General features: G+C 39.6%; 1 protein-coding gene across 2 annotated transcripts in view; it reads right to left on the reverse strand.

Moving 5' to 3' along the window:
* LOC119866906 (RAR related orphan receptor A) overlaps positions 1–25607 on the reverse strand; it is a 711488-nt gene that overhangs the window by 23372 nt on the left and 662509 nt on the right. For both annotated transcript variants that reach the window (XM_038580594.1, XM_038580595.1), the window contains 2 exons: positions 20353–20438; positions 2035–2176 (listed from right to left, as the gene is read on the reverse strand). In XM_038580594.1, coding sequence (XP_038436522.1) covers positions 2035–2176; positions 20353–20438 — 228 coding nt within the window. The remainder of the gene's footprint in view (positions 1–2034; positions 2177–20352; positions 20439–25607) is intronic.

Genomic DNA, 25607 nt, shown 5'->3' on the forward strand with positions numbered 1-25607 from the left:
AAATGGCTGGGAGTCTGGTCAATTTCCAGTTTCCATGGCTGGAAACAAACCTGGGGCTGGTTAGGCAGCAATCAGGCTGCTCTGATCTCTGGGTTCCAGGCCTGTCATTGTACGAGCCCCAGTATTCGCATCAAGCCCATAACATATGTGTGGCCACTTCTGTGCAAAATCTCCAAGAGGCATACTGAAGGGATACCTTTTGTTTTTTTATTAAGAATACTCCAGAATACCCAGAGGGATTAATAACCATAAGTGAAACTCATTTTGCTGTGACTCTGAATTGTGTTTTAACTTTTGCCTTAACATTAACAAGAGTAATTATACTATCCTGTAAGTGAAATGAAAGGATCAGTTGTTGAGAAAATGCACATGCAATTTGTGATCCTGGCTTACAAGTTTACAAGAGATATACCTGGCTTTGTGAGTGTAGTGCCACAGAAAGATGAAATCTGCAGAGCTGCATATCACCGGAATTTCTGAGTATTTAAGTTCCGTGACTTGCATCTTCCCAATGCCCCAAACTTTATTTTTGTTCATACCTATTTTAAGTGGCCATCCTGTGCACCACTACTGACGTACATCACAACTCGTGCCTGGGCTGGTCTGCAGGCCCCAAGAACATCTGATTATGGGGAAGACAGGCTTTTGGAATGCCTGCCCAGCCTTCTGAAATATTTCCACAGGCTGAAATTCCATTGGAAGAGATATTTCTTTCAAGGGGATCTCTTAGGAGAGCCAGCCAGCCTGTATATTCGTAAAAGTCCCTAAAATGTACCCGCTATACTTTCTGCCCAGTTTCCTTGTATAAGAATAACTGTCTTGAAATCTGGTGTTGATTATTCAGTGCACTTAAGATAGTTTTCCAGGAAGATCTTGAAATGTTTTGCAAATGAATGATAGATGGCCTCTATTTCTTAAAATAGCTTCTTTTAAGGAAAAGAACATTTGTCATTGAGCCATGCTTTGCACTATTTTCACACATTCTGTAGGTACAAATACATGACTTGTCCTTTTGTTTTGAGACATATTTGGATTTGCTGTTTGATTTCTTATTTGGTCCACTGCTTGTGGAGTAGTGTGTTGTATAGTTTTTATGTATTAAATATTTACATTGTAGATTTTCCAGCTTTGTTTTATTGTTGATCTTTCGTTTTGTACCATTGTGGTTGGAAAATATACATGCTGTGATTTCGGTCTTCTTAAATTTATAATATTTGTTATGTCTCTTTTTTATGTGACTTAGCCAGGGGATTGTTCCTTATGTACTTAAAGAAAACGTGTATTCTATTTTTCTTGGATGGAATATCTTACATATATCCTATAGAAGCATGTATTCTGAAATATGCCCTAAGTAAAAAATGTTCTTGTTGGAAAAAGAAATAACTTTAACTGAGGATACTCTTTTAAAATAAAGCATACCAGGGGGGAGGGAGTCTGGAGGCCGGGTGAAATAGCTGATGAGGGATTAAGGAGTATATGGAAATGTTAAATCATCATATTGTACACCTGAAATTAATATTACACTGTATGTTAACTACACTGGAATTAAAATTTAAAAAACTTAATTTAAAAATTTAAACCCCCCCAAATATAGGACTTTGAGTGATTCAAAATATTCAGTTAACATAAAAGCTAATTCATTCCAACTGCCAATAAGCTTTACTAATTACTGTAAAGCACTAACAATTAGCCTTAACAATTAGCTCTGGCTTGTATTTCTTACTGGGGAAAATGCCTGTAAGAGGTATATTTATTAAGGCCCTCAGATGACATGTACCATCAATCAACTTATTAACCTGTAATGTCTTGAATGTCAAAAATCCAAAGGTGTTCTGACCACACAGATGCTCCTTCTCCATGCCACCCTCACCCCCAGCTGACTCCAATGCCTTATGGAGGAGGAAGTAGCTGTTGTGGAATCTGCAAAGCCTCCAGAGGAGGTAGGGTGGGGTGGGGAGGGGCAGATCTGGGTCCAAGTCTCAAAAGGCTCCTTCCCAAGCCCACGCTACTGTACAACTCAAACTGAGTGCTCACCATCTCGAGACATCCCTACGGCAAGGCATTTCTGTAATCGACAGTGTTGGCAGCGGTTTCTACTGGTTCGATCAATCAAACAGTTCTTCTGACGAGGACAGGAGTAGGTGGCATTGCTTTGCTGACTTCTCCTGAAAAAGCCCTGTGATTCAGTTATAAAATATAAAACAGGTTAGTGTCAGTTTGAGCCATATGATACTAAAGGCAGTATACTAAGCACTGAGCTGCATAAATGTTTAATGGAGAATTAAGTTATAGCAGATCATCCAGGAGACCGTTAATGACATTAAAGTCACTACTTTTTCTTGGGTAAAATTGGTCTCTAGAGCCTAATCCTCTGTCCCTTACACATGAAAAACTTTCTTGAACTCCAACAGATGGCTGCCTATGTGAAAGGCACAGCATCAGGCCCTGTTCTTGACTTCTGATGACCAAAAACCATCTGCTTGATGGATTGGTACAAATGCACTTATCTTTAACCTTTATCTCCAAAATATTTTTAGTGGAATAAACATAAAACTCTTCTCTGGGATGTCCAGAGATAAGGACAATGCTGCCTTAGTGTAACTCATGGTGGCTGTAATCCTGCTACCTTGGGTTATCTCTTCTAGTGCGTTTAACTCCACCACATTCCAGGCATCTTGCATTCCCTAAGACAGAATCTCCTGCTCCAAGAACTTAAATGACACTTGGATGGATTATCTTGGCATATAAATCAGAATGGAAATACTCCTCAACCCCTGAGACTTTGGAAATACCATGTGTTCAGAGTCATGGCCTTTATTTAACAAATCCAATCTGATGCTCATCGATTCTACTTACTTGTTTTTTTTTTTTTTTTTAAGATTTATTATTTGAGAGAGAGAATGAGAGAGAGAGAGAGTCAGAGCGAGTGAGAGAGAGAGAGAGAGAGAGAGCATGTGCACATGGGTGGAAGGGGCAGAGGGAAAGGGAGAGATAATCTTAAGCAGACTCCTTGATGAGTGCAGAGCCCTAGTAGGGCTTGATCTCAGGACCCATGAGATCATGACCTGAGCTGAAACCAGGAGTCTGATGCTTAACTGGCTGCCACCCAGGTGGAGCCCGTCCCTCCATTTACTTGTTAAGCACTATTTTGGAAATAAGAAGGTTTGCAAAGATGCCTAAGGAGCTACTGTCCTCAAGGATTTCATTTATTCATTCACTTATTCGTTCCTTCATTCTTGCTAACTTCTTGAGCTGGATCCTTAATACATCATTAATTTTCAGTGTTCTTTTCCTAAAGCTACACATTTTCCTTTTGGTTATCTTTTAGAAGTAACCCACAAATTTTGCTATGTAGTATTTTAGCATTACCATTCATTTAATATGTTCTAATTTTCAATACATTTCTTCCTTAATATGTTATTTAGAAGCTCATTTATTAATTTCTAAGCATATGGGGGGCTGGTTGTCTTTTTTATTAATGACTCATCTCTTAGTGGTTTTGCAAACTAGGGAGGTATTGAAGAAAAGGAAGGTAACCAGAGTCCTTTCCATGACACAGAGCCATGATGGGCACAAAAGAGCATTATCTTCAAATCCTTAATGATAAAGAGACATGATCCCAATAAAGGGGACACTAGTGGAGAAGGGAGAGGTAATATCCTGAAGAATTGACAGAATGGAAGGCACACTTGACAAAGGTACTTTTTCACACACAAATTTTTTTTTTTAAGATTTTATTTATTTGTTTGAGAGAGAGCAAGAGCGCATGCATGTGAGAGCAGGGGCAGGGGCAGAAGGAGAAGCAGACTCCCTGTTGAGTAGGGGATCCGATTCAGGGCTCCACCCAGGACCCTGGGATCATGACCTGAGCCAAAGGCAGCACTTAACCAACTGAGTCACCCAGGCGCCCCTTCACCAAAAGATTTTCCTGGAGATCAACGTGGCAGTTGTATCAAAATCCTTAAAAATATGTCTGTTTACTGAATCAGATATTGTTAATTATCCTTTAGGGAATATATTTTAAAAGAATATTAAGAATGGTATAAAGACTTGTCTACAAGGATGTTCATCTTAAGCACTGTCTGTAATATAAAGACAATTTAGAAAGATGCTAAATGTCCTACATTAGTGAATTACAAGAGTCATATTGGGTCTATACATTCGGAAACCAGTAAAAATGGTATTTCAGAAATGTAATTATTGACATAAAAACGTGATAAAAATAAACACATTCCTGTTTATCTGTGCTTTCTGATTTTTCTACAATATGTTGGTGAAAAGGTATGTGAACTACTTGGGAGGAGCAATGTAGTACATCTGCTTTCTTTTGTGTTGGGTCAGTGACTGTGGATTAAGTCAATGGCTATGATGGATATAACCTCAGTACCCATATCTTTGTTTTGAAAACCAACCTAGAACAGGAGGGGCAAGGCACTGACCTATCACCTACTTTTGGCTGTCTGCCAAACTACTCACTAGCCTAAACATAAGTAGGGCTGGGGACCTGGGGTCTCAGACCGGCTGTCTGATGTGCTTTGAATCTCCTTTATATCAAGTCTGGCCTCTTCTGTGAAGCAATCTCACTTTTCTCAAAATACCTAAAGCTGTGGGCTTTTTTGTTTGTTTTGTGTTTTTTCCCTCTGTGAAAAGGAAGTGAGAAGAAATAAAGCTTTCCTTGGAGTTTAATGGAGAGAATTCAAGAAAATATAGATGGTAACAGAGGCAGATAATCCTTAGAGATACTAAGAGGTCACCTGTCAATTTGTCTGAGATACATCTTCTCTGTCAAAGCTGAAAGGTTATCTATTTCTTTCTTGAGGCTCTACCACCATTGAGACCCTCTGTGTTTGCTATTCCTACAGGTGCCTATGGTCAGGAATTATTTGCTTCGCCTTTAGTTAAGGCTGAATTTTGCTTGCTTCACAATGAACCTGCTCCATTTTGTTCTATGATCAGCAAATATGGAGAACGTCTAAATGATCTCTTTTTATTTGAAGGGAAGCGGTACTTGTAGACTGCCATGCTATCTCCCAATACCTTACCTGTAGACCAAATCACAGCATCTATCACCTTTCCTTTCAGGTTCTTTCACCCCATAAAGTATTTCTTCTCAGAATCCTCTCTGGTTTTTCCACTTTGAAATCCAGAACTAGATACAGCTCTTGAGTAATGGTTGGGTCATTAACAAAAGGCATGCTGCTTTTTAGTTCCTACTTATTAAACTCCAATTAACATCAACCATCACTAGTAAGTTCCAGAATGCTGGCAAAGAAGCCATATAAAACCATCAGTTTGTTCTGCTACCAGGGAATGCTGAGAAGGCATGATGATGATGATGATGATGATAATGACATATATTTTTATTCCATATTTTTGATGCTTTGATGTCTTGGGGCTTTGTGACCTAGGAGATATTACATTTCCCAGGGCTAGCTAATTCCTAGAGATCACAGATAACGTGCCTGGGAGCACACTTTTCATAGGCAAACCAACCAATCCAGAGCCTGTATACCCAACCACCTCCTCTGTAAGGTTCTCATACTCTGGGCCACTACTGTCCTGCCCATTTTATCCCAGGACCAGGTAAGAGACAACTAGGGCATCCCTTAGCCTCCAGAGCTGGCTAGAACTAGCCAATCTTAAACCTGCTTACCCTCTTTGTCCATACCTTCCTACAGGAAATCACAACAAAAGCTGTTGTCCATATTTTCCCCTTGTTCCTTCTACGTCCTCCTGACCTGGGTGTTTCCCACTGTGGCTCCTCCTGCACACCATGCTGTACCCCCTGTTTCTAGGGACCCATGAGTATAAAATATTCTTCCTTCATGACATTTTTGTGTCTATATCTTACCTACCTGATTAAAACAAATCCCAGTTATCATTAAAACAGTGCTTATTATGTGCTAGGTACCCTGTGCTTTATGTGGATGACATCACTTAATTTTGACAAGGGCAGTATGAGGAAGGCACTATCATTTCCTTGGTTTTAGGTACAACGACTTTCTCAGAGCCCCACCTCTGGCATGAGGTAAAGGCAGGATATGAATTCCTGTGGCTTAATTCCAGGACTCACACTTTTATCCTTTTTATTTTTCTGCTGCCCTTGCGTGTCAAAAGGATTCCCACTTGGTTGTTCTCATAGAGGGCAACCATTAAATTAGGCAAAGAAACAGGAATGAATAAAGTAGCAAGACTGATCTACTCTGAAATTGCTGTTTTCCTTCAGGTGAGCCCTTTTAACAGGCTAAAGGCCACTGCCCAGGCATTTTACAGTTTCCTCTTCTACAGCCACCTCCTAATGTGGGGGAGCGTCACATGAGAAAACCAGTCTCGTGATGTCACAATTTTCCCTCATCTCTGACCAGAGGATTATGTCTCTTTTTATTTACCTTACTTATTTCTAAATTATTTTGGCTCATTTGGAAAGCAAATAAAACAATAACAACAACAAACTTACTTCAAGGACACTGAGTCATTAAAGACCTCTATCATTAAAGATGTCTAATTATGCCATAAATTGCAAGGCTTCATGGGAAGCATTCCACATATGCTTTGAGCACTGAGGCTGGAACTAATGTCTAGGTTCCAAGCTAACAACTTGGAAAAGAACTATACTTCTTTAGATGTCTCAGCTTTGAAGGGTTTGGGGGAAAGTGGGTGAGCAAATAGACACACCTTGCTCTTCACAAAGCCATTTATTCTACACTGAGTCAGTTGAGCAAATGCCTCCTTAAAGTTCTGGGAGTGGCAGGGAGCCAGAGAAGAGATCTTGCTTTTGGGCTGAGGCAACAGAATCATGCCCAAAAGAGAGCTATCACATACCATATTGGATGGGTCATGTAGGGTTATAAGGTGAGAGCTACGAAGGGAGGAAGAGGGTAAGCCTGTGTGACTCAGATAAACCCTGAACTTGGCATTTCAGACATAATGAGGACTTGGTCTTTTTTTCTTTCTATTCTTGGTTCTTTTTTTCTTTCTTTTGTCGTTTGCATGTCGGAGGGAGGTTGTCGGTGGTGAGGTAGGCTGTAGGAGGTTGCGTGTTGTATGGTTTCTCTTCTTGTAGTCTTCTTCGTTTTCTTGCTCTTTCTTTATTCTTTCTTTCTTTTTCTATCTCTCTCTCTCCCCCCTCCTCCTTCCTTCCTTCCTTTTGTTCTTTTCATTTCAGCATTCTTGGGGATTTCTCAGGGGCTTAAGGATTTGGGAAGTTAAACTGAAAAATATTTAAAGCTTATGAACACGTAAGAGGGAGGAGGATTAGAGAAGCAAGAAGGATGAGGAAGAAAGGTAGAAGATATGGTAGGTATCTTCCCACCTAAAGGTAGAAACATGCTCATAAATAGAAGCAGGATCTTTACTGACTGGGGAGCAATCCTGGAAAAGGTCTCAGTGAGAGATGAGTGAGCTCAGGCACAAGTGCTAGGGGGTGGGGTGATTGAGGCCATACAGAGAGCCGGGACTGCACAGGCCAGTCCATGGAGTTTTGGGGTGGAACTGAAGAGGTATGTATAAAGAAGAGAGAAACTACTGATAAGTTCACAATTTTGGAGTTTTATTGCCAAAAGATGAGCTAATGAATTATTTCTTCGGCTTTCGTAAAAGTTCACTTTTTATGGATGTCAAAATACATGCAGATGTGCCACTGTGAGCCTGGTGGGCTCCAGCAGAGGGCCGCCATGATGAATTTCCTGGTGGCAGAACTTGGTGTGACTGCGGCACACTACCACCACCTAGTGGCAGCATACCAACATGCAGTTACTGCAAAGAGTTCATCAGAATAATACAAACAGGCCCTTAGAACTGGAAGAAGTTGAGAGATTATCAGGTTCAGTGATTCTCCAACAGATGGTGTATCAGCATCACCCATGAAACTTTTAAAAAACAAAATACACTTGAAATCTATTGAACCAGAGCTTTTGGGGATATAGTCCTGAACAATATGAAGGTGCCATTTTTAAACAAAGATTTTATTTATTTATTCATAAATAGAGGCAGAGACATAGGCAGAGGGAGAAGCAGGCTCCCAGTGGGGAGCCCGATGTGGGACTCCATCCCAGGACCCTGGGATCACGCCCTGAACCGCAGGCAGATGCTCAACCACTGAACCATCCAGGCATTCCATGAAGATGCCATTTTTGCAGACAAAAAGAAAAAAAAAAGATATCAACTTATATGATAAATATTTTAACAAAGCTTTCTGAAGACTCCACTGCCTTCCCCTTGTGGGAATCACAGATCTACTCTAGCATTCTTATTTTGTAGATAATAAAAATGAAACTCAGGATTGCTTAGTGACTTGTCTAAGGTTGTCCCACACCTGTTAAGTATTAGTGCTGACACTCAGAGTCCAGTGTCCTAATTTTAAGTACAGCACTCTCTCACTTAAGTATCTCTCCTTAAGTGTTGGGCTAAGAAAAGTGACATCACACAATCCCGACTTGCTCATACACACCATCTGTATTGATTTCCACAGACTCAAAGAGAACTCCCCAATGTTCCTCCCTTATTTTACCTTGTCTTTCATTTCAAAGTGCCTTTTGTTGAGTTTTATTTCCAGTTTCTGCCCTCTGTGCTCTGGAAAATTCTGATGCCTAACTTTTGGCTTAATGCTGAAATTGTTCCTCAATCCTAGTAGTTTGGAATTCCCTAGGACTGGGACTGAGGCCACAGTGTATGGGAAAATTTCAGGAGTTTTGTGAACCAATTGTTAAACATAACCATTATTAAAAATTAACTTATTATTTTTTTATTTTGCTATTATCCATGTTCCTGAGGATATTTACTGGATGGTGGAGATACTACATAATGGTGTGCTATGTCTTCCCTGCTCTGCATTCAGTAAGATGTCATTTTGGGAGGCCTGAAACTGACCATGTGCTGAGAGTATTTATACCACGGAAACTGGCAAAAGCTCTACATTAGGGCTTGATTTATTGTGCTGCTTGTTGTCCAGATTTAAAAAGTGATAAAGGAAACAATAATGTGGGTTAAAGGTAAAAGTATATAATGTCTAAAGCCATCACACTGTGAACAGCACAACAAATTCAAATATTCTTCCAGTATTTATTTATTGATTGAGTTTTAATTTATTTATGTATTTATTTTTTATTTTTAAATTTTAACTCCAGCATAGTTAATGTTAAAAACAAGCTCCATTATTATTTTTTTTTCAAATTCTTTATTTTATTTAAATTTAATTTGCCAGCATACAATATAACACCCAGGGCTAATCTTGTCATGTGCCCTCCTTAGTGCCGGTCACCTATTATAGCATCCCCCCACCCACTTTCCCTTCTACAACCCTTTGTTTTCCAGAGTTGGGAGTCTCTCTTCTTCCAGTATGTATGTATGTATTTATTTATTTAAAAGATTTTATTTATTTATTCATGAGAATACACAGAGAGGAGAGAGAGAGAGACAGAGACCCGACGTGGGGCTCGATCCCGGGTCTCCAGGATCACACCCTGGGCCGAAGGCAGGGCTAAACCGCTGAGCCACCCGGGCTGCCCTTCTTCCAGTATTTAAAAGCTATTATCCGATTCAGGAAAGAGGTTGCTCATGTCATCACTGATGCATGAGTGAAATTCCAAAACACGTCTTCCTTATTTCACTTTCCTCTTATTCATTAACGTAAATGAAAATATCAACATTCATGTTGGCACTACAGTCTCTCATCAACGGCAACCACAGATATGGATGCAGGAGTTCAGCAAAAATTACTGAGAACATTTATCGATATGAAGTTTATATATATATCGATATGAAGTTCAGAGTGCACGATATCATAGATTTTAATTGTGTGGCATACATCAGTGAAATATACATTGAAGTTATGTCCATACAATTAGACACTGTTTTCCAAAGTCAATTGTTAAAAACTGACTAGCACGTGACTGGACAGAGCACAGCCCTTCCCCAGCTTCCCATCGTCTGAATGAACCCTCCCTACTCCAGGCGGACCTCTACCCAAAGCTGTGGCTTGGCTTTCTATAGCCCTGTCATCCTTATGTCTGTACACACATTCTTCAGTCACTTGGACAGAATGGTTTTGTCTTCATTCTAGAATAGGACATATTCCAGCCCACTGCCCCATTCCTGGCTCATCTCCTCCAGTGTTTGCTTGCTCAGTCAAGGGACCACCTTCATCCAAGTTACTCAAGGCAGAACGACAGGCTTCATTTCATCCCTGCCTCCTCCCCTCCCACACCCATGCAGTTACCACATTAGGCTGTTCTTGCCATCTTCCTATTTCTCAAATCCTTCCACTGTTCTCCATCTTTACTGCAATTTTCTCATGTTTATGTACCTACCACTGCCCAAACCGGTTATTTTTTAAAAGATTTTACTTATTTGTTCATGACACACACACACACACACACACAGAGAGAGAGAGAGAGAGAGAGAGAGAGAGAGGCAGAGACACAGGCAGAGGGAGAAGCAGGCTCCCCGAGGGGAGCCTAATACAGGAATCGATCCCAGCACCGCAGGACCACAGCCTCAGCTGAAGGCAGACACCCAACCATTGAGCACCCAAGTGTCCCAGCCCAAATTGGTTATTATATAGCCTCCCAATTGGTTTTCCTGCTTACATTCAAACTCTCTCCAATTCCTTTTCAAATAGTTACCAGAGACCTTTTCTCAAACATCAACCTGATGGGGTCACTTCCCTGCTTCTAAGTCCTCAATGGATCCCTGCTGATGACCAGGCCATGACCACCTGTCCAGACAACTCTCTCCGACATTCTTCTCAAAGTCTTACTCTGGCCAAGCCTGAATTCCTGGTTCAGTTTCTTCAGGGGCAACTCCCGCAGCTGCCTCCACTTCTAGAAGCTCTCCCTTTCTCTTCAGGATTCATGGAGATAATCACCTTCTCTGACTTTGCTCCTCCCAAGGCTAGTTGAGGGGCTCCCTCCATGTGCACCCTTATAACCAGGTCTCCCCTCACTGATAGCTTTGTTTCTTTGTTCCCAGGAGCTAATCCAGTACTTAGAGAAGTCAACAAATACTTGCTGAATGAACGACCAGAGGGAAAAATGATGGTGCTGATTAAAAACTGTGGTGACAATCATATGCTGCACACCTGCTCAATACCAGGCACCATGTAGGACACTCGGTAAACATTGATCTGTAATTCACATCAACCTTGCAAAGCAGTTATTTCTATATGATTTACAATGAGAAGATTCAAGTGCAGAGAGGTTAAGTCATGTGTTTGAAGTCACACAGCAGGTAAGGGTAAGAGCCAGGATTTGAATTGCTGAACACTGAGTGCATCTTATTCCAAATGCTACAGACTTCTTAATATAGTACCAAAAAAAGCATCAAGACAAACATGTAGGGCAGATCAAACAAAACAAAACAAGACAAACAACAAAACCAAACAAGCCCCAAACACCCATTTTTCAGTTCTGTAGTCCAAGTTCCATATAATGGTTCAGACACAGGAGAGGGAGGTGACATTTCATAGGATATTGAATACTATGTTTATATATGGGTAGGAAAACATTTTCATTTGCTGGATCTACTTAATAAAAAGCTCTGAAATATACATGGCATTTCCTACTGGAGTTATTAATAGTTTTGCCCAAAATTGTGGGTTGGCTGGATGAAGTACTATGGGTGTGGCTGGGAAGGTGTTCAGAGGGTCTTGCTCTGAGGGGGGCTCCCCTCCAGTTTGGGGCTCCTTCTCAGTAAGGCATAGGCTGAAATGCTGATCTGATGTTTGGTCTTTTGACAATTTTCACTTAATGAATTGATTCCTACAGTTCATTAACATACCCACTTCCACTTCTGTATACACATATGTCTTAATTAGCTGTTCATTGGCTGTTTAATTACAAGAAAACAGCTGACAGCTGCCTTGCTGAATTCTAATGGCAGACGCTTTGGAACGGCTACACATTTGCTTTTGACAACCAAGATTTATTCATAACTCTATGATTTATTATGAATGTTCCTATGCTTGCCTGAATTATTGTATTTTCCAATACAACTAAAAAATTGGAATTTGGGGGGACTGTTGAAGTAGATATATGTCTCCCTCTCACAGCAGAGAATCCCTTCTGTAAAAGATGAACTGTTACAATTTTATTTCTCTGGGGAATTTTCTGTTGAGAATATTCAGAAGTATGATGGGGGAAAGGAAGAAGTATCTTTGGATAAACACGGGCAGAGTGAAGTATTTAAAGTTAAGAAAGAAAATAACTGTCGATTTAATTTTACTGAGGGGTAAGGAGAGGACATGAATAGACTAAAATCAGAGACAGAGGTAGAGGAAATGATAGAATTAAAATGTGTATGTGTGTGGGGGGCAGGAATAATAGTCCTCTAGGAAGCAAATGAAGAAGGGAATTTGTTCTTTAGGAAAGAATAGGCAACCTCCTTTGCAAAAGTTTGCTGGTACAGCTCTATACCCCTACATCTGGCAGCAATAAATCATGGAATCATAGATCTCCTGAACTACTTTCCCCTTCAATAATGACTGGCCTCCCTGTAGAATTGTATGTGCAAATGATCTCTGATTAAAGCTGACCTCATGTGTCATATTTGGTAAGTGTAGATGTCTGCTTTGCCGTACTGTGATCTGCTACACTCAGACTCAATCCAAATGAACACATTCAACAGCAGTGATCGCCAGGCGAGCATGAGGAACCCTGCCTTGAGCCAGACACTATATATTGACGACAAGGCCATAAGCCATAAGCCCAGCATTGTCTATGAACTGAGGAAGGACAGCAGTTACTGAGACATAATTAAGACCAAAACAAAAAAACAAAATATACAGAAAAAGAAAAAAACACAAATCATCTTGATGCACATTGGGGTTTCACACATCCTACTACATATACATTTCATCACAGGATTGGAGGAGTGAGCTAAATGAAATTTTTTTCTTATCACCTGGTATATAACAGAACTGAAACTCTGATGCTACAGGATGCAGTAACAGCCAAGTCTAATTTTCATTTTAAATGGTTAGCTCTAATACTGGGGCCAAGTGTTATAAGACATTAAAATAAAAAGGTTGGAAAAAAATAAAATAAAAATGTTGGACATGAATATATCAATGCTGAAAAGTGGACAAAATTGGTCCAAAGCTAGTTACATTTCATGACTGAAATAAAAATATTAGAATTCTCTAAAAAACAACTTGAGCCTAAATGAAATATTTATAGACATTTCTTTTTAGCCTAATACATATAGAGCTCCAGAAATTGCTTTAACTCTTTTAAGAAAAAAGGGTGGAAAAACAAATTTTGCGTTTTGGATATCTTTTTTTTTTTTTTAAGATTTTATTTATTTATTCATGAGAGACACAGAGAGAGAGGCAGAGACACAGGCAGAGGGAGAAGCAGGCTCCCTGCAGGGAGCCCGATGTGGGACTTGATCCGGGTCTCCAGGATCATGCCCTGGGCTGAAGGTGGCGCTAAACCGCCGAGCCACCCGGGCTGCCCAACATTCTGGATTATCTTTGAGAAGGGTTTTCATTGTTAATCTCAGCATATTGTTTTTTTTTGTTTTTTATTCATAGTATATTATTAGTTTCAGGGGTAGAATTTAAAGATTCAGCATTTGCCTATAACAGTGCTCATTGCATCAAGTGCCCTCCTTAATGCCCATCACCCATTTAGCCCATCCCCCCACCCACCTCCCCTCTAGCAACCCTCAATTTGTTCCCTAGAGTTAAGAGTCTTGTATAATGTTAACACAAAGAAACTACTCCAAATTCTCCCTTCACTGGGTGGAAAAGGAAACTTTGCATAAGACATCATCTTAAATGTATTAATTGATGAATAATTATTTGACAAACAAATGCTACTCTGTTCTTACCCAATCAAGAGCAAAAGGTCTTAGTCAGAAATCAATTCTATCAATCTTAATACTTGATTGTACATTATCATTTAAAAAGTTATAATTGAAATTGTAGATCCCAAAAGTGTAAAGGATACAGATAATAAAGTGTTTTTATTGTGAGATAAATTTTTCATCATCATCCTTTGAGCAGCCACTGTATCTAAGGGTGAAGTTAGGAATGGAACTAGAACGGTAAATAAGACCATTTCTCAAAGGATATCTCAATCGATGTCATTTTTCTACAAACACTTCAGTATTTATACTCACTTTGAAGACTGAACCTCAAGCCTAACATCCACAGCCTCTTGTTTATTTCTGGCCTTCGCTCTGCTTCCCCATTCCATGGCCTGGCCCCTCCTCCTAGGCAGGCCTGCCTCAGCTTACCCCTCACCTCCTCCTACCGCTCACCCAGGGCTGGAACTAAATTCTGTTCCAAGAGCTCAGAAACATCTTTAATGACAGACCTAAGCCCCTGCAGACCTAGACTTTATGTTTTTATGAAATACGATATTCAAGGCATGACCAGAACTGATATACTTACTGTTCCCTCATTATTTAAAAAAAACCAAGTAGGTGTGCCTGGATGGCATAGTTGGTCAAGCCTCTGACTCTTGGCTCAGGTTGTGGGATCAAAACCCCTCCCCATTCTCCAGGGCTCTGTGTTCAGCATGGAGTCTGCTTAAGACTCTTTCCTTCTCCCTCTGCCCCTCCCCGCATGCTCACATGTGCACCTGCAGGCGGGCGCACATTCTCTCTCACAAATAAATAAATAAATCTTTAAAAAGAGAGAGAGAGAACAAGTAAAGTACCTTCATAATAAAAACCTCGGTAAAATAGAGCCTTTAAAAATTTGGGAATGGCATACCCTTCCTTATTTTCCACTATCCACAGAAAATGACCCTTTGCTCCAGTCAGACTGGGTTATATGTTGTCCCCAAAAGACAACCGAGACTTCTCCTTCTCTAGGTTCCTGCTGCCTCGTGGGTATATGCTGCTTGTGTCATATCACAGATTATAGCCTTACTCTGGGATTTAGTTCTTTTTAAATGTATATTTTAAATAGACTTCATTGAGGCATAAATTAAATACAAAAACACACCATTGTGGGCAGCCCGGGTGGCTCAGTGGTTTAGTGCTGCCTTCAGCCCAGGGCGTGATCTTGGAGACCCGGGATCGAGTCTCACGTCAGGCTCCCTGCATGGAGCCTGTTTCTCCCTCTGCCTGTGTCTCTGCCCGCTCCCCCGCCTCTGTGTCTCTCATAAATAAATAAATAAAATCTTAAAACAACAACAACAACAAAAACAAAAAACCCTTACACCATTGTTAAGAGTCCACCTTGATGAATTTTGACAATGTCTAACCTGTGGAACTACCACCACGATTAAGATAGGACATTGCCACAAGCCACAAAAGTGTCCTTCCTTCAGCCATCATTCCTTACTTGGGTTCCAGGTTACCACATTTGCTTCCTGCCATTATAGATTTAAAGTTTTTATTTCTTCTAGAATGACATATAAATGCAGTTATATAGTAATTATTCTTTTGTTTCTGGCTTCTTTCATTTACCATAATGTTTTGTGCACATATAGTACATTCTCTCTTATTGCTAGGCAGGCATTCCAACTTATGGATCTTATTCATTCATCCACCCCACACTTTTAACCATTTTTCAGGTGATGGGCATCTGGGTTGTTTCCAGCTTGTGGCCATTCTGAATAAAAGTGCTACAAATACTCATATAAAAATCTTTACATGACAAGTCCTTTTGTTTCGTTTGGGTAAATACCTAGGATAGGTCATTAGGTCATATTTAGGTTGATGCTTATATTGCCACCTTTTTTCAGAAGGGCCGTACCACGTCACAGTGCCCCCTCCCCGCCAATGATGTATAAGATTGGAAAATTCCCCAGTTTCTCTGCATCTTCATCATGTTTGTTACTGGAAGTGTTCTTCTTGTTTTGTTCTATTTTAATTTTAGCCTTTCAGATGAGTATGTCATGGTATATTTTTTAAAAGATTTTCTTTATTTATGAGAGACACTGAGAGAGAGAGGCAGAGACACAGGCAGAGGGAGGAGCAGGCTCCCTGCGGGGAACCCCATGCAGGACTCCATCCCAGGACCTGAGGATCACGACCTGAGCCGAAGGCAGGCACTCAACCACTGAGCCACCCAGGTGCCTTGTCATGGTATTTCGCTATGATTTTATTTACATTTCCCTAATGATTAAAGATACTGCGAATATATCCATGTGTTTCCTGGTTCCTTGTTCAGCTTTTATGAAGAGATTGTTCAAGTTATTGTTCATTTTAACTTCATTTTAACTTCATTTTAACTTCATTTTAATCTTGGTCTTTTTATTTTAAAATGTATTTGCTTTTTTTTTTTTTTCTTTTATTTCTTCCAGGATATGGCTTGCCTCTTCATTTTACTAATGATATCTTTGGAAGGGTACACATTTTAAATTTTGATTAAGTCCAGTTTGTTATTTTTTATTTTTTAAAAGATTTTATTTATTTATTCATGAGAGACAGAGAGAGGCAGAGACATAGGGAGAGGGAGAAGTAGGCTTCCTGTGGGGAGCCGGATGTAGGACTCTGGGATCACACCCTGAGCCAAAGGTGGACACTCAACTGTTGAGCCACCCAGGTGTCCTGTAGTTTGTTATTTTTTAAAATAAGGTAAGAACTTCGGTGTGTGGTCTGAGAAATATTGGTATGTCTATTGTTACACAAATATATGATTTCTTCCAGAAATATTATAGAGTTATGTTTTACGCATAGGATACTCTTTAAACTAATATTTCTTTCAGTGAGAGGTATAAATGTGAAGTTAATTTTTTTTCATATGAATGCCTAGTTGTTCCAGCAATATTATTTGAAATGACCATCTTTTCTTCATTGAATTCAGTTGGCATCTTCGTCAAAATTCAATTGACCTTATATGCATGGATCTCTTTTTGAACCCGCCCAACCCTCCCTTTCAAAATTTTTTCCAGTTTATTAAATCTAGGATTTGGTTCTTGCATTGCTCTTTTGCAGACCTCATCTCTACAACTAGACCATAAGCCACTTGAGGTAAGGATCAGGTCTTCTTTGTCTTTGGATCTCTTAGTACTTATATAGTGCCTGTCCCCAAAGGGGTGCTCATATTTTTGTTTTTAGTAGCAGAGTCTACATAACAAATAGCAAATGATCACAAAAAATCAAGACTGGACCCATACATGTTCTGGAAATGATATCTGACTAAAGCATCATGACTCAGGCATACGGAATTTGGCTAGGAATGATTGTAACAACAGCCAACACTTACTGAGTGATTGTTAAATGCCTGGCACTTTTCTCAGGGCGTTACCTAAATGCATGTGATAACCCCAGGAAGTAACTACAATTTCTATCCTCATTTTACAGATGGTGAAACAGAGGTACAGAGAGGTTGGGCAGGTGGTTGAGCTGGTAAAGCAGAAATAGGATTCAAATCCAGGCAGTCTGGTTCCAAAGTCAGAGCACAAGCATGCTGCAGTACTGTCTCTCTACAGGTAGCAAAGGAGACTTGGTGAAGGTGGGCTGGGAATATCCAGGAACTAGAGAAAAGAGCTACCAAACTTGCATCATTTTTGCTATTTATGTGCAATGCTTACCTGAACAAATATGTGGTAAAATAATCATTTCAGCAATGAAATACGTCCTTTTGTTTCTTATGGTTTCAGGTGGCTGACTTTAAAATGCAATTTAAAATACCTTCACAAAATGATTAGCTCAGAAGATGACTGAGTCACTTTCTTTCCATCAGATATCTATTTATATATGTAATTAGAAATTTTCCGTATGTCTAGTGATCCTATCATAGAGATAAATTATTTATAATTTATGATGCTATAACCACCCTCACCTGGTTAAAGCATGATAAATCATTAACATCAACGGCAAAAACAGAAATCTCTTGACTTCACCACAGCCAGAAGTGAAACTATTAATTATAGCAGAGGGAAACTGTAATTGCAGAGCAAATACTATATGCATCAAATACAAACACATACCATTGTATAGGTCCCAGGCTGGGCCTAGGCCCAATATGTTAATAAAATTAAGTTTTAATTGTTTGTTTTGTGATTTCCATTGAGTAAAGTCAATAGGACAGAAGAACAGAACCACAGATAGCCAAAATACACTTTGGCATCGAGGCTATAAAAGATCTGGGAGGGAATCTAGAAAAATGACAACGATAAAATAATAGCTGTCCTTTATTTTCTTATCGCTTTAATTTTCATCATAAATAAACAGTGGGGGTAAAAGAAAACACACATTGTTTCTGCCTATGTAAACCCAGTGGTTCTAGACAATTCAGATTTTATTGAATAGCATGTTGTTCATGAATCTTCTGAACTGTTGTGTATTTCACGGGAAATAGCCCTCACCTCCACCCTGGTCCTGCCTCAGATGCTGTTCTGAGGTGCTCACTTTAGTTGGCACATAAAACCACACATGGTATTACTAAAAGACTCAGAGAGAGTGGCCAGTTTCTCAGGCAGAATGAAAGCACACGTGGTGAATGCCCAGGACACTGTCCACTTAAGAAAATAACTAGGTGAGGGGTGACTATGTGGCTCAGTCAGTTAAGCATCTGCCTTCAGCTCAGGTCATGATCCCAGGGTCCAAGGATCGAGCCCCGAGTTGGGTTCCCTGCTCAGCACTGAGTCTGCTTCTCCTTCTGCCCCTGATCTCTGCTCATGCTTTCTCTCTCTCTCTCAAATAAATAAGATCTTTTAAAAAAGGAAGAAAATAAGTAGGTGATATACATGTACAGAGTCAAGTTTGCTTGGAACTTCTGGTAGGAGGGCACTGCTGCCTGTATATCCTTCACCAAGAAAGGCTGTGTCATCTTGAACTGGGACGAGAACGTTTGAACACAGAGCGGGTGAGGGTCAAGTGTGACAGGTGCCCAGCCACTTCAGCTGAATTAACTCTGAAAGTCAATGGGATGACAGGTGTCACAGGCAGATCACGCTCCCTTAAATCCTGGGATGGCATTAGCCAGGCAGTTGATTTCATTTTGTTTACTTTTATTTACTTAATTGATTAATTTTGAGGGAGGGCAATCTGAGGGAAGTAAGAGGACATAATTTTTTTTCTTGGTAATCTAGAACCTGAGGACTTGAGGGTTGTTCTAAAGATGAAGAATTCAAAATCCCCTTTGAGCAGAAAGCCCCTATTCCTAAAAGGCAGGTGATTACAAAGAAAAAAGTGTGTTTGGCGGTATGCAGAAAGCTCAAGCGTCACCAAGATGGGATCAATATGAAGCATCTGTACATGTACAAAGCAGCACATGTTACAATGATTAACAGTCAAACAAAGACTTAAGGAAATTACAAGGCAAATTTCCCTGAAGTCTCTCAGTAGTTATTTGTGTCTGAAGGTGATTTTGTATTTTATGTCATTATATTTTCTAATTTCACTGAAGGAAAGCTAACCACATTCGTGGATTTTATTTTTTTGCCTTGGCCTCAAAAATGCCTCAGGGCTGATTCAGGCCCGGTTCAGTGGCAATCAACGGTCTCAGAGGCTGTCTGCATGTTTAAATAGCTTCTCGCCTGTTTATTTTGCACTGTTTTATCCTGTAAGCTGTCTCAAGGCCCTTCCAATATAAGCAGGAGGATTTAAATCTTAATAAATTGAAATCTGAATAACAGAGGCAATCTGGGTTTGGAGGTCTAGAATGATTAGGATAAACATCTCTATTCCCATTCCCACGTTATCCATGTGCATGTACGTATTGCCCTCGATCAGGATCAGTAATAATCAAAATAGTAACAACAGCCAGAGGAATGATGATATTTAGATTTAAATAGGACTTTACAGTTTATAAGCACTTTTACTTACAGGTTTTAATTCTATCCTGAGAATAGTTCTAAGGGGTAGGAAGAAAAGGTGTCACACCACTTTACAGATCAAGACACTGAGTCACTAAAAGATTAAGACAAGCCTACAACAAGAGGGACACGTGGTGGCACTGGAACCAGAACCCAGTTCTTTCCAACAGCTTTGCCAGAATTTAGCCAGATGTATCAACATACATGTGCCAACAATAAGGACTTTCAATCACATCCCGATTAAACTATTGGAAATACCTTCTTACAAAGCTTCGAACAGGGACACCACAGAAATCCAGAGTCACTTCTCTTTTAAAAAAGATAACCAAAGGGATTTTTCATCAGTTCAATCAATTCTAGGATTGGAAGTGACAACTCAGGAATGCTCAAATACTTTTCTCTAGCCTCCTGTTATTTTGATGGAAGACATGAAAATACATATGACTTTCTTTTTTTTTTTTTTTTTACATATGACTTTCTTAATTGAAATTTAACACCAAAATGTTTATTCTGTTCTATCATTTGTCATCACTCAAAATGCTGAGAAGTTGACTCTTTAGACATAGTAGAAGTAACATCACAAAGATACATTCTAACATTAACAGAAACAACAACAACAATTAAAAAGGCTTACCTTGCAGCCTTCACATGTAATGACACCATAATGGATTCCTGATGATTTGTCTCCACAGATCTTGCAAGGAATAATTTCAATTTGAGCTGCAACAGAAGCACGCAACCAGTTAATTACATTTTCTTTTAAACACCTTATAAAAGCGTTCCCTGATCAGCATTTGTATAGTGAAAACTAATAACCTGCTAAACATTATACTGCATTAACTATTCATTGCTGAACTGTGAGGGTCCCCCTAGAGCCCTGGACTAAATTATGGCTGCTCGTTATATAATAGCTTTCGGGTTATTAAAATGGGTCATTTGAGAAGGTGTTTAAGAACCCACAAGAAGACTGGAATCAGCATTTCAAAGCCTTCAAGAACTGGAGAGCTCGCAGTTTAGGCCTCAGAGCAAAGCAGATACTAAAATGTTTCCTCCGATCTCATTTTCCATCATTATTTTTAAAAGGTCATAAATCTGTCTTGGCTGAGCATTGTAGCTCCACTGGTAGGGAAAAAAAATATACTCCAGAAAGTCAAGACTACTTAGGAAAATGATTCAATTCAAAATATTAATAAGTTACATATGATGGCAAGTTAAGAATGCCTTAATCTTCTTTTTTAATTAATGTAGTTTCCATGTGTTAAAAAATTAGTCCATTTGTGTACGATCAAAACCTTTCAACCATAAAGTTAATATCCTATCTGAATTTAATAATGGTGAATCCTAATGAATAGTATATGTAGCTTCTGAGTTCTTGATGTTGGAAACTGATTGCCTCGTACACCATGCATATGCTTCTATTCCACTGATTTCCGTGAAGATGCCTCATATAGAAGACCACCCAAAGACTAATAAATATTATACCCATGTTCTCAAATATGACAAAGCACATTTCTCAGCAAACACAATATATCTTGAGTATGGTTGGTTGGAAAGAACATAATTAAGGATTAAAAAAATAACCTAAGGAGTAATTCGGCGAAACAGAGTTCTTGGCCCACTTATTAAATAGAATTTATATATGAAATAAAGACCAATACTGAGCTGTATATACAGGATAGCAATGTTCACCAGTTTATACGGAATGTTCCATTATGCTAAGTTTTATTTTCCATGGTTTTCACAATGGATATCATGTCAGATTGCTAAATCACACACACAAACACAATTGTAAGAGCATAAATATACTTCATTTTCATATGGCCCCTCCCTAGGCCACATGCTTTATACAAAGCAATGACTTATTCAAGGAATATGTTGCACAATATAAGTAAGACACACATACACACAGCCTACTCTTTCTTCCAGCGTAATCCCGTATCCTGGAATAATTTCCACCACGACTTACTTTGGATTTGATGTGACACTTGCATTCAATACTCAGAAATAGCATATAATAAATTACTGGATTTGACCTCATTGTAAACCATGTGTACCTGCTAACTTCCTTTCAAGAGGACTAGTACAAGTACTGTAGTGACTTTTACGGAGTGCAAGCTATTCTAGAGGAAGAGTCCTTTACACGTCAATCACTTTTTCTTTTAAGATTTATTTATTTATTTTAGAGAGTGGCAGGGGGAGAGGGAGAGAGAGTGTGTGTGTATGTGTGTGTGTGAGTAAGTGCAGTGGGGAAGGGGAGAGAAAGAAAGAGACTTAAGCAGACTACCCTGAGCGCCAAGCCTGATGCGGGGCTTGACCTCATGACCCTGGGAACATGACCTGAGTGGAAACCAAGAGTCGGATGCTTAACCAACTATGCCACCCAGGCACCCCTCATGTCAATCACTTTTAGTGTTGACATACTGAGCTTCATTGTCCAGAGTTAGAGACTGTTCAAAATCTTACATCCAATATATTTTCTGTAACGGATAAATTTTCCAATGCCTCGGTAATGGTGTCTTTGTATACTGTCTATTCTGAGTTATGCAGCTTAATGTGTTATAAGGTCACATTTAACAAAGACGATAATTTCTAAGTCTGCCTCACCTTTGTGGCTTGATTCGTTCAAGGAAATTCTTTATGAAATCCAAACTCTAATCACGCTTCGTATTTATGGCCCCTCCAATATTTTTAATATAGTCAAGGCCAAGTTTTGTGTCACATGTTGTCTGCTGCTTGAGAGAGAGTTACAGGCAACATTTTTGAGACACAAAACCCAAGTGGTGGTACAGACATTCTGAAAGGTGATATCAACTGAGAGTGATGGCCTGTATTTTCCCACAGGAATTAACTAGTCTGTAATGAGAACCAGCCTCTCCCACCCCAACCCCTAAGGAATAGAATAATTAGGCAACACAAAGTACCTGGGCCATCTATTAAACAAAATTTATATGTGAAATAAAAAGACCGACACTGAGCAGCTTCTGCTTATGTCTTACCTCAAGCCGTAACCACAGAAATCAGACACAGACAAACTTCACTAAATCCTTGTAGTTCAACTCGGCATCAAAACGACCTGAGGTAATTAAAGCAACCTCAGTGCTGAACCTGGGACTTTCAAGAGTTACCTTCCTTCCAGCTTAACAATGGAGAGATCAAGTACATCTGTTTAGTTTTTTATACGGTATAAAGGCCCTAGGCAGACCATATCGGGAACAAAATAAAACTATCCAGATCAAATGGAGAGTAATGTATTGCTGTTCATTCTGCCTGGGTTCAGAGTGGATTATGCATGAGAAGTGAAATGATGATATTTAAGGCAGGACCAAAATGTTTGCCAATGGCTCCTTGTAATCCTGCAAGTGATATGGAGGTCTGGCATGGAGGAGTCTCATCATGATAGGGGTGGCCCTGGGATCCTGGCCTGGCATTTTGACCCTTGGAATGACTCATGGCCTGGCTGCAGGGGCAGGGGGTGGGGGTGGAGGGGAAGGCAGGAGAGTCACTGTAGCACAGACCTAGAGTTTAGTGCCAGCTACCACATAGGACTGCTGGCCTGAGTCAGGCTCCCAAACTCAGCCTTGCGTCAGCTTCCAGGGGCTTCAGATCTGGAGGGCACTCAAGCTGAGACATATTTCACACGATTTATGGAGGCCAAGTTGCTTAGTATGAATGGACTCACTGTAGATTGATCTGTATTTTCAAACAGGGGCCATTTGCCTAGATCTTTGACCCTCACTGTGTTTGTGCTTAGTTCCAGTGGACAGTGTTGGCTAAAGACTGGCAATTAGAAAAGCTTCACCAGGAATCTCATGGTACCGTGATAGGAGGGTTCTCCAAAGCAAAGTTCAAGTATTCTGATTGGTCAGATCAAACTATTCTACTAGCCTACCCCCTGGGTTAGGTCTCTTATCTCCAAAGACAATTTCAGTTGCAAGTGCTCTTTAGGAAATGATTAAAACCCACCTGCTCCGAAAAGCAAACTCTCTGAATGTGATCTGATCACATGTGTTGATATTTCCAGAAAGCAAACATTTGCAGACTGGACCAGGGCACTTACTCAACCTTCCATTTAATCCAACAATGCATTAAAGCCACTTCCCTCCACCTTTTAGTCAATTTACAGAATTCAAATGTATCAATGAGGAAAAAAAGGCCTTGCAATATTTTTTTTTCAAAAGGAAAGCAGTTTAGTTCCTTAAATTTGAGTTTTCAGACCAAGAAGAGAGAAGAGGACAAAAATCCCTTTGCCCTTTGCTTTCTACCCCTCGGGCTTTTTCATTTTCTAACAGGCAGTGTTGTGTCTTTTCAAAATAATCTTCTTTTAACACAAATTATGAGTCTTGGCCCATATATATACTGCACACATTAACTCAGCCAGAATTTCAAAGGATGAGTTCTGTCAGACATCACTACTGTCACAAGTATATTGATTAAATTAGTCCACATACATATTCATCGCAGCAAAGAGGTTTATTGTGTAGCAGAATATCTGAAGCAAGACGCACACATATAATCATGAATTGGCTTAACAATGCACAATCTTGCTATGAAAAATTCTAATTTGCCCACATTTTCAGCTCTATTGCCTAAATAATTTGCTCTCTCATGCACCCTAAGTAATTCAAGCAGGCTCTCCACACCTGCAGAGGCAAATTTCTGCAGTTTCAAGGAGCCGACAACAAGTGGCAGCGGGGAGTCAGGAAATCCTGGAATGCAAGTGTGCTAATTAGCCAAGTGGTCCTTGGGCTGGGCTGTCATTTAGCATTGTACTTCTATAAAAGGTTGGCTTTTTACTTCTAATTATAAAAGGGACAAGAACATGGACAATGGCATTCTTAACACCTCATTTATTCCTTAGGACTTTTGGGGAGATATCTTGGTCCAGAGAAAAATACCCATTCTCCCAGAGAATTAAAAAATACAATTGTACAAGACTTGTACCCATTTTATGCATGAAAGGTGATATCATGATAATCTAATGGATTTATCATAACCAATAATATGCAACACGTATTTGGGTCTATAATGTGTTAGGCATTATATCCATTCCTCTGACACCCAATGAGGTACGTGGTACCATCATTATCATCATCTGCATTTTTCAGAAGATGAAATGGAAGCTCAGAGAGGCTATACAACTTGCCCAAAGTCAGAGAGCTAGGATGAGGTAAGGCTGGGATTTGGACACATTGTCTTTTTGTTTAGCTCAATAGCTCTTTTTCCCTTTTCTCACCTTACTTCACACAGCCGAGCTAAATTGCTCCGATAACAACATCAAGAACACCAGGAACAGACTGCTATTGGTATGCCACCATTAACCAAGGATGCACAGGACACAACACAAATAATTTGTTTAAACTTGCAGAACTACAGAACTGATGTCAAGATATCTTTCTGGGAGTTACCTTATTAGTACTTTATAACTGCAAGCAATCATCGACCTTCTAGACCATTCTTCTCCATTTTATAAAATTCCAAGTACAGTTTCTGATCTTAGGATGACTGACACCAACATGTAACAATTTTTAAGGCTTGGGCAAGTTACTTAACCTCTCTGAGGCTCCATTTCATATTTGAAGATTCAGTGATACGTGTATAAATGTAGCACATAAATGATTGTTTTATATATGTATTCTCTGTATATATATATGCACATCACAAAGTTCTTAGAAATATTTGGCACTCAATAAATAGTAGTTATTATTATTGTTATTGTTGATAAGAAATCCTGCCTTATAGCGGAATGAAATTCTTTTCTCCAGACTTTAAGCTCTTTCCAAAGTGGGGATAGAGAAAAGCTGCTTATCCTCCAAATAATATGACAGGCAGTTCATACCAGCTACCACTGCAATCCTTTACAACATTGGCACTTAACTGCTACACCCCAGC

The sequence above is a fragment of the Canis lupus genome, chromosome 30 (assembly GCF_011100685.1).
Source record: "Canis lupus familiaris isolate Mischka breed German Shepherd chromosome 30, alternate assembly UU_Cfam_GSD_1.0, whole genome shotgun sequence".
In the NCBI taxonomy this organism is placed as follows: Eukaryota; Metazoa; Chordata; class Mammalia; order Carnivora; family Canidae; genus Canis; species Canis lupus.